We start from the raw sequence: 10,183 nt of genomic DNA on the forward strand, positions 1-10,183 counted from the left end.
TTCACCTTAAGAAAGTGAGGAAACTGCTAAGAGGAAGGCCCTGGTAGAATGAAGATGATTGTGTGGAGAAGCCCACCCAGCCATTCATCAGCTAGCTGTGTACCTTTCAGCTAGCTGTGTATCTTATTTCTGAAAGGTCTTTGTGACCTGTGATTAAGGCACATCATTCCCCACCCAGTCTCTCCTTCTCTTGATGTTAATTATTATCATAGAAAGTTAATAGGTCCAGAGCAAGGGATGGGGGGAGGCCCAGAGATGTCTTTTTGTAAGCTTAGTTCTTAAGCTGAGTGCTCAGTTCTGAAAGGGAGTGCACTTAAGCCACTGATTGGCCTAATAATTGGTGTCAGAATTCATGATATCCTTGTGGATTTTTTCTGGGCCCTCTGGTATATATTACAGCTAAATCATTGGAACGCTGCTAAATAATGTGCATGTCGCTAAAGCGAGGAGGGCTCAGAGCTGCATTTACCCACACTCCTCCTTTCTCCACCTTTAGTATTATCACCATCACTGTTTTTCACCTTTATCGTGCCCTTCCACAGAGGCACTCAATAATGTACCCATTGTGCAAGTAATCTGAAATCCTTTTCCACAAGCAATAGTATTTAGTACTAATAAAACACTAGTTTGTCTACCAAGTGACGTATTTATAGGAGCAGTTTACGTTGATGTATTTTTATTATTTCTACTCATTTGCTAAGTACTTTCCAATACATATTTATGAAGCACATGCCTTTCCCCAAACAGCAGTGAAAAAATAAATCATATTATTTCTTTTATTAGTAGCAGCGTGGCTTGTAAGTCCTAGAGCCCTGATTTTTGTTACTTTTGGCAAGAGCATGAAAAATTAATGGTGACTGAGTACCTACTATGTGTCAGACTCTGTGAAAGGCACTTTACATAAATTATCTGTTTAATTCCCCTGAGGCATATATTTTACCAATAAGGAAAAGGTAATTCCCCTGCAACATACATTTTACCAACAAGACAAAGACATTACCTTGTCCAAGTAATTCAGCCAGAAAGGACCCATCAGGGCTTTGAACCTAGATTTTCCCGATTCCAAAATCCCAAATCATCATTCTACTTCACCAGCTCTTAAATTCTCCGGACCTAATAAATTTTGCAAAATATAAAGTATTCCTTTCGGAGAGAGGTTGTATAGGTTAACCCAGAATGGAACAGGAAGTGATAAACGGACACAGGGTGCTAACCCCAATTTTTCTATCGGAGGTTATTCTCTGAGGGAATTATTCCCTAAGAAATCAGTGGTAGGGTGTTTCAATACATGGCTGGGGAAGTATTTGGTGTTTTACATAAGCTATATGACCCTAAAGCAATTCTATGCAATAGGTATTATTTTCCCCATTTCCCAGTGGCTGAAACTAAGGCTTAAAGAAGCTAATTCATCCAATGACATACAGTAAGTGTCAGAGCTAAGACCAAGTTAGATGAGATGAAAATCTTGCTCCTTGACTTTGTACACTTTTCAGCATACGCCCATTGTCTTCTGGAAAAACCCAGGCTTATATTGAGACTATTACAGCCAGAAACTAAAGAGGCAGCAAAGAGCTAGGATTGAAAGCCTACTCATGGATTCAAGCTTGTGCAGCAGCTGAAGTGCACTTGTACAGCTCTGGGATGCATGGACCTTCCACTGGCTGGGAGAGAGAATTCTACACATGTCAAATGGAATGGCCAGTACCTGGCCTCCCTCTCCAGGATAGATAGGAAACACACTGGGGTCCTTACCTTCATAAAAGGTAACTACAGGGAACCTACAGCATCTTACTTAATGATAAAATACTGGAAACAGGGCTTCCCTGGTGGCACAGTGGTTGAGAGTCCGCCTGCCGATACAGGGGGCACAGGTTCGTGTCCCGGTCCGGGAAGATCCCACATGCCGCAGAGCAGCTGGGCCCGTGAACCATGGCCGCTAAGCCTGCGCGTCCGGAGCCTGTGCTCCGCAACAGGAGAGGCCGCAGCAGTGAGAGGCCCGCGTACCGCAAAAAAAATATATATATATATATATATACTGGAAACAGCTCACTAAAATCAGGAACAGGACAAGGAGGATGGCTATTGTTGCTTCTATTCAACTTAGCACCGGAAGTTAGTCTAGCCAGTGAAATAAGAGAGGAAAACATGAGAGAAACATCTTTTTGAGGGTAAGCTTGGATGAATAATCTACCTAGCTCTAATTTAAGCTCCAAGCATCACAGAGCCTTCTCCAATGCCCATCCCCAGCAACTGGACAGTTTTAACTCTCCCCAGTGCAACTCCATGCCAGAGCACAGTAAAACCTAGTTGGGATGTGCATCTAAATCCCTTACCTCCTGGGACATCCCCCCCACCCCGCCCCGGTCCAGTGGTTAAGACTCCGCACTTCCCCTGCAGGGGGACGCAGGTTTGATCCCTGGTCGGGGAACTAAGATGCTGCATGCCGTGCCAAAAAATAAAATAAAATAAATCACTTACCTCCTGCTGGCTCCCATCTCAGGCACACATAGACCCTGTTGTTTTTCATTCAGCTTTATTTTCCCCCAAACCTCGGTTCACCTTATTACCAACAATATCTCCCTTCTTTGAGTGTTTGTCATTCTCTCCTAACTTCCCTACGGGAAATCGGAAAGAGCTGAGAAAGTAGATCTCTGATCCAGCTTTTACGGTGAACAAAGATAAAAAGAGGTTGGGATGGGTAGCCTTGGTTGCTATCGGGGCAAAATACAAAGAGAAATTTAATTGAAACATTCACATAGTCACAGCCAAAGGCAGCATAAGGATGGAAAGAAGTAGGGTTTGGAATCAGACAGATTCAAGTTTGCATTCTGGTGCTGCTCACTTATTAGCTTTATGTCCATAACCTCACTGAACTCCCATTTACTGTCTGGAAGATGGAAGGCTTTCTGAAGGTCTAAACGAGATGGGGACAAAGGGCCTAAGCACATGTGAGCCTTGATACACTTGCCTCCTGGACTTTGGCAGATACTAGTGGTTGCCCACCCAACGTACAACTCCTCCACACACACTCCCTCCTTTCTAGTAGCATCCCCATTTTCTTTTTTTTTTTAAATAAATTTATTCATTTTTATTTTTGGCTGCGTTGGGTCTTCATTGCTGTGCGCAGGCTTTCTCTAGTTGCAGCAAGCAGGGGCTACTCTTCGTTGCGGTGAGCAGGCTTCTCACTGCGGTGGCTTCTCTTGTCACGGAGCACGGGCTCTAGGCGCACAGGCTCAGTAGTTGTGGCTCGTGGGCCCTAGAGCACAGGCTCAGTCGTTGTGGCGCACAGGCTTTGTTGCTCAGCGGCATGTGGGATCTTCCCGGGGCCCACGAGCCACAACTACTGCAGCCTGTGGCGCACTAGAGCTCCAACGAAGAGTAGCCCCTGCTTGCTGCAACTAGAGAAAGCCTGCGCACAGCAATGAAGACCAAACCAACACAAAAGGAGAGCAGAGCAGAAAGATGGAAAGGGCCTACGCCACTTGATGAGCTGCCAAATGAGCCAACCTTGGACGTCGTGTTACTAGAGATAACAAATGTTATTGTTTAAGCCTCTTTCAGCCAGGTTTCATTACTTGCAGTGGACAGCAGTCACAGTGATACATGGACCTGAGCCTGAGAGTCTTTGGGAGTCACGTGCCTAACAAAAGCCATGAAGTGCTAGCACATACATAGTAGGGACTCAACATCAACGTTGTGTAATATCAGACCAACGACATTCAACAGTCCTCTGTAGAAGGATATGTAAAAAGACACTCTGGGGGGACCTCAATGACTAGATCATATGAAAAACATTCCTGCGTTTCTCCTCTGCCATCTTTAAAATGCTTTAAACCCCACCCATTTGTATATCTAACAATTACCGAGCTCCCATACTGTGGAAAGAGCAAAAGAAAAATGAACGTGGGAGCCCTTCAAGGGGATCTTGGGCTCATGGGCAGACAATAAGACAAGTCTGAGTGGTACAGGAGGATTGTGATGTCTATCTAGACCCCAGCTGAGGCATAAAAAAGGGAGGATGTCTGGGTGTGCATCGGTGTGCACCGATGCAGTCAGGGCTGGGCGGAGGCAGACACGTAAGCAAAGGGAGCAAAAGGCACATGGGCAGGAGGGCCAGCCTGGCCCCAGGCCTGTTAGGGGAGCCTCACAGGGTGGCTGGCCTGGAGCGGAGTGTGTGGGCTCAGCGTGAGGATGAGGTGAAGCCCCCGTCTGAGAGCAAGGCCAAGGAGGAAGCGAGCTGTGAGGGGCAAAGTCCTGCAGAAATGTCACGGGGTGGTCTGCAGCAGCAATGAATGGAGCGCCTTCCTGTGGCCAGAGAGGCTACCTCGGTGAGGCTCTGTGGCTGGAAGAAGTCCCCACTGAGGACAGAACTGTGCCGATTGGAAACTAAAGGCAACATGGACACAGAGTCCTGGCTGAGGAATCGAGAGTCCTGGGTTCCAGCCCCTGTTCTGCCACTGGGACTGTCATTTCTCCTCTTTGGGCCTCAGTTTCCTTCTCTGTTAAATGACAAGATGGGGCCTATGATCTTTACAGCCCTCTCAAACCACACTATTGTAGGGTCCTGAGTCAAGGACCAAGCACGCAACACCATATATGGGACATATGGAAGATCTGCCTGGGGCAGAGATGGTAACCAGCCTCCACCTTGAACGCCAGTTCCAACTGACTGCTTGTGGATACCTGGAGTGCTGTGTGGAGAAAAACTAAAACTGCAAAGGACTCTGAGCTCTGCCAAAAAGAATGCTTGATTGATTGGTGATGTCTGCGTGGGCTCAGGATGCCCAAATGGTACAAGTGACAGGGAGGTGCCAGTCCCAGCTTAACGTTTTGTTTCCTACTACGGTTGCAATTATGCGCCAAACGCTCCTGGTGTAAGGATGCTGAAGATTCGTTTCTCCTGGGAGCCTGTGAAAGCAGCAGCGCCAGGGTTCCTCCTCCAGTCTGCAGCTTACCAAGCCTGTCCTTACTCAGGCAGATACCCTCGGGCTGGTCTGCCACTTGTTCCCAGTCCTCCAGGCTTCTTGCTTTTATCCCTGCTGTGTTCATCACCTCTAAATGTCTTGTCTTCGGCCTGTAACTCTGACCTCTCTTCCTGCAGCCAAGCAACTAATTAATTACATGACAGGCTCTCAAACTGAGAAAGGCAACCGTCCTTTAAAAATTGTGGTCAGTGGGGCTTCCCTGGTGGCGCAGTGGTTGAGAGTCCGCCTGCCGATGCAGGGGACACGGGTTTGTGCCCTGGTCTGGGAAGATCCCACATGCCGCAGAGAGGCTAGGCCTGTGAGCCATGGCCGCTGAGCCTGCGCGTCCCGAGCCTGTGCTCTACAACGGGAGAGGCCACAACAGTGAGAGGCCCACGTACCGCAAAAAAAAAAAAAAAAAAATTGTGGTCAGTGAACAATCCTGATCATTTCTCTCCTTTGTCTTTTATTTCCTCTTCCCTGGTGTCCTCCTCCCCACCCAGCCAGAGTTATAGCTTGAAGAGGGATGGCCACAGTGCCCATAACAGACAGGGGGGTTATTTCATACACTAGGGCACTAGGCTGTGGTACAGCTGGCAGGAAGAGAGGGGTAATTATATTGCATGTTGGAGCCACTGGCAATGAATTTCTACATAAAGGACTAGATTTACCATGTATTATTTATGCCAGCATCAATTTTCCCAGCTGGCTCTACTTACTGTGCAAATTCTCCTCTGTCTGTTTATGGGCAAGGCCATGGTTCAGCACCTCTGGTTACTCGACACTGTGGAGGGGCCCCACAGGGCACCACGCACGTTAAACAAGTGGCTGGATTCACGGGGACCAGGTCACATCTTCCCTTCCTGTTAAATTATATTCCTGGGACTGCAGTGAGCTCCCGGTCTCACCTGGTCATGGTGATGCATGCAGGTTTGTGAAACCAAATGGGCAAGAGGGAAAGAGGAATAACCATTCTTTGAGGCCTCACTAGGGGAAACTGAAAAACAACCTTCTGGGGGGAAAATGGATGGCTCTGGGGCTCAGAGAATTTCCTTTGTATGTTTTTAATATCAGGACCTAGATAAAGAGTTTTGCACTTACAAGGTTAATTCCACCCGGTAACTCAAAGAGAGAGTTAAAAGAAAGGGAGCCCCATCTTACAGATGGAAAAACAAAAAGAAGAAGGGAAGCAAAGTCAAGCTAGAGGCCTCAGACTCGGTCACTGTGTTAGGATGGAGTGCAGTACGGCGATGCACAGGGTTATCTGTCCAGGCACCAGCATGCCTCTTCAGAGATGCCCAAGACACTGAACTCGACACCTGCTGGAAACATACGTGGTAGACACAAGGGAGGAAAACCTGGTACCGGCATGAATTTCTGGGTCCTTCCACAGTAGCATCCTCTCTAGCCAGTAACACTGTGTTTCCAGAGAGAGGAGCTAAGGACTAAGATGTCTGCCCAGCCCAAGAGCTTCTATGCAGCCACCATTTCCCATGGTGGGAGGGTTTGTCCCAATCAACAGCAAGTCACATGTGATCTCCCTGTAATGTTGGGCTCTGCACTGGAGTCCCCCAGGTCCCAATGTCCACCATCTCCTGGAAACCTGTTGGCTGGAACAAGACAGGAGGGGAAGGTGAGTTTTTCAGTTGAGCAGCCCAAGTGGGTAGCCTCTTTGGCTGCTGGGTCTCAGTATCCAGAAGTTCCTCGATGAGGAACTATCTGTGGGCACAGAAGCCACCCTCAAGGGCCCAGATTCCTGGCTTTCCCCTGGGGCTGGCTCACCAGACGGGGAGATTTGGTCAGACATGCCATGCGCCAGCTGCCTGATGCTCCTGCACCTTGGCCGGTGTCCAGGAGAAGCCGGGTGCTGGGCACAAAGCTCCAGGAGCGTCCCAGGGCAGGTTTGAGCTGCCCGCTGTCCCTGTCTCGGGTCATGTGATTGGTCACCTGCGGCAAAAAGAATCAAAGGCTTATAGATCTGTAATGCTGGTACAGACGACATCTGCTCCTATGGCTTCATTTTATAGATGGGAAAGCTGAGGCCTAGTACAAGGAAACAACTTCCCCAAGCTTCCATAATTTATCAACGGTCTGGAATCAGAACCCTGGACTCCTGACTTGTGCAGAGCTCTTGCCACTAAACCACAACGTTCCAGGCTTGATTCCAATAAAAGGTAACGGGGCATGTGTCTGGGAAAAGCAGTGCTGTCCGCTTAGGCCCACTACAACCCCAACGCAGCAATCGGGCATCCTGAGACCACGTGCACCCACCCCTTTGTGTCAGGGTGTGCATCTGTGTGTATACGTGGGAGGGGTTTTGGAAGGCCGGTCAGCTCTACTCTGCCCAGGCTAGTCTCAGGTAAGCAACGCCAACCTCAGTGCATCCTCTTGAGGTTAACCCCTGCTCCCCACCCCACCCCTGGGCAGAGGTGTGGCTTGTTCATCATTGAATCCCTGCTGCCTAAGCCAGAGCCTGGCACACAGCAGGTGCTCACATACATCCTACAGTCTGGAGAGGGAGGCCTTGGGACCCAGTATAAGAACAGAAGAAGGGACTTCCCTGGCGGCGCAGCGGTTAGGAATCCGCCTGCCAATGCAGGGGGACATGGGTTCACTCCCTGGTCCGGGAAGATCCCACATGCCGTGGAGCAACTAAGCCCAAGCGCCACAACTACTGAGCCTGCGCTCTAGGGCCCATAGGCCACAACTACTGAGCCCGCGTGCTGCAACTACTGAAGCCCACGTGCCTAGAGCCCATGCTCCACAGCAAGAGAAGCCCACACACCACATAAAAGAGCAGCCCCTGCTTGCTGCAACTAGAGAAAGCTCATGCGCAGGAACCAAGACCCAACACAGCCAAAAAAAAAAAAGAACAAAAGAATAGAAGAACAAAGCCCCTTATGCTGCTGGTAGGTGCACAAAAACTATAACCTTCCCGGCAACTTGGCAATGTCATATGTAGACATTTAAAAATATGTTTGTCCCTGACTCACTGATTATACTTTTAGGAGTCTGAGGAAATATGAGATATGTAAAGCGATTTAGGTATAAGGATGTTCACTGTAGTGTTTTTTCTGTTTTTTTTGTTTTAGATTTCAAAATTTCAACTGAATTTAATCTGCCTAACTCATAGCAAGGTGACTACTTCAGGAGGAGTGATCATTTCAAGGATATTTCTCTCCATTCCAGGTTCACTGTAGTTTTAGTTAAAATAGAGTAGGGACTTCTTGGTGGTCCAGTGGTTAAGACTCTGCCCTTCCACTACAGGGGGTACAGGTTCGATTCCTGGTCAAGGAACTAAGATCCCACATGCCTCGTAGCACAGCCCAATAAATAAATAAATAAAATAAGATGGTGTAGTATAGTTGGCCCTTTGTATCTGCGGGTTCTGCATCCACAGATTCAACCAACTACAGCTCAAATCCACAGTTGGTTGAATCCACGGATGCAGAACCCACGGATAGGGAAGGCAAACTGTATTTACTGCCTGGTCCTTTAGAGGAAAGGTTTCCTCACCCCTGTAACATAGGTATTAAACAAAATAATACATAGCTGCTAAAACTGGCATTCTTAAAGAATCTATTAAAAGACATGGGAAATGGTGGTGTGTGTGTGTTTTTTTTTTTAACAAGATTACAGTTTAGTTGGAAAGTTGGTTAAAAGTATATGTATATATGCAGAGAAAAAAGATTCTACGGAGGTATATAAAAATATTAATATGGTTTCTGTGGATGTGGAGATCGATTACAAATTTGACTCATATTTAACTATTTTTTACCCTCTTTCATGAGAAGCATGCAGACTTTTAAAAACCTACTCCATAAGCAGAAAAAGTTACTTTAAAAGCCAAAAGATCCCTTTCTATGAAGCTCTGGAAAAGGCAAAACTATTGGGACAGAAACCAGATCAGTGGTTGTCTGGGGCCGGAGGATCTTTCTGGGGTGACAGAAATATTCTGTATCTTGATTGCGGTGGGGTAACAAGGCTGGAGATGACTGTATCAAACTTCAAACAAGGAGAAGGTTACTCTGTATGAATTATACCTCAATAAAACTGACTTAAAGAAAGTAAAAAGAAAAACAAGACTGTCCCTGATCCCTTGGCTATTTAAGGTCCGATCCCCTCCCAGTCTGGTGCTCTAGATGACCCAGGGAAGTTGGGCTATGGTCCTTTCCCAAAGGGCCACTTTGGGGGTTCAGAAGCTGCTCTTTAAGGGAAATAAAGAACTGTAACTAGAAAGAATATCTCCCCACTTGGTGAAGCCCAGGGACCAGAGGTAAGGCAAGGATGGCTAGCCAAGTCCACTTCCTCACCACCAGTGCCACGCTGAGGTCCCGGGCCAGAGTCTTCAGCTCTCGGGCCAGCTGCATCATCAAGGCCAAGCCTGGGGAAGAAAAAGCAGAGAGGGTGGGCAGCAGGGCATCGGGGACCAGGCTGGCCGGAGACAGGACTCCAGAACCGGGAGGCAAGATCAAGACCCCAACACTGGGCTCTGCCACACCACTCACCTTCCCTCTGCTGACCTCCCAGAAGTGGGGCGACCACCGCAGTGACCGAGTCCACAACCACCACCTTCAGAGTCCCTGAAGAACTGCTCACCTGTGGGGTTGATGGGAAGCAGGCGCCATGAACCAGGTGGCCTCTAGGGGGCGACCACTACCAGACAAGTCTGCTCCTCTTCCAGAAACTGGTAAGAAATAACCTCCCCCACCCCAAATACAGCTGGGCATGTATGATGGAATTTCAGAAATGTCTTTTTTTTCCCACCCCCATTTGTATGTATAACAGATTTTACTGAAGAATTGGGTGGAAAGAGAGAGTTTAAATCACAGCACATCACAGACACCCTAAAATAATTAAATTTGAGAAATCCCTGCTCAGATCCTGTGGTCCCCTGGTCAGGAATTTTCTTAGTAGAATCTTTCTCCTTGTGGCCAGTCCCCCATCATCTTGTCAGGCTCTCTTTTCCTTCTCCTGCTTACGCCCCAAGTTCCTAACTTCCTTTGCTGAAGAGGTCAGCCTTCTCTTTACTTCAGTCTCTTTCCAGATTGTGCCTCTAGGGCCTAATCTTCCATATCTAAAAAGGTTCCTGGGGCTTCCTTCATGGCGCAGGGTTAGGAATCTGCCTGCTGATGCAGGGGACATGGGTTTGAGCCCTGGTCCGGAAAAATCCCACATGCCGCAGAGCAAATAAGCCCGTGTGCCACAACTACTGAGCC

General features: G+C 47.9%; 1 protein-coding gene across 1 annotated transcript in view; it reads right to left on the bottom strand.

Moving 5' to 3' along the window:
* Positions 1-6,030: 6,030 nt before the first annotated feature.
* Positions 6,031-10,183, bottom strand: part of RAD51D (RAD51 paralog D) — a 14,217-nt gene continuing 10,064 nt past the window's right edge. Inside the window, exons 7-10 of the mRNA XM_082679900.1 lie at positions 9,473-9,563; positions 9,278-9,348; positions 6,747-6,911; positions 6,031-6,574 (exon numbers count right to left, since the gene is read on the bottom strand). Coding sequence (XP_082536026.1) covers positions 6,491-6,574; positions 6,747-6,911; positions 9,278-9,348; positions 9,473-9,563 — 411 coding nt within the window. The 3' untranslated portion in view covers positions 6,031-6,490. The remainder of the gene's footprint in view (positions 6,575-6,746; positions 6,912-9,277; positions 9,349-9,472; positions 9,564-10,183) is intronic.

Source organism: Grampus griseus, assembly GCF_964374135.1.
Source record: "Grampus griseus genome assembly, chromosome: 20".
NCBI lineage: Eukaryota > Metazoa > Chordata > Mammalia > Artiodactyla > Delphinidae > Grampus > Grampus griseus.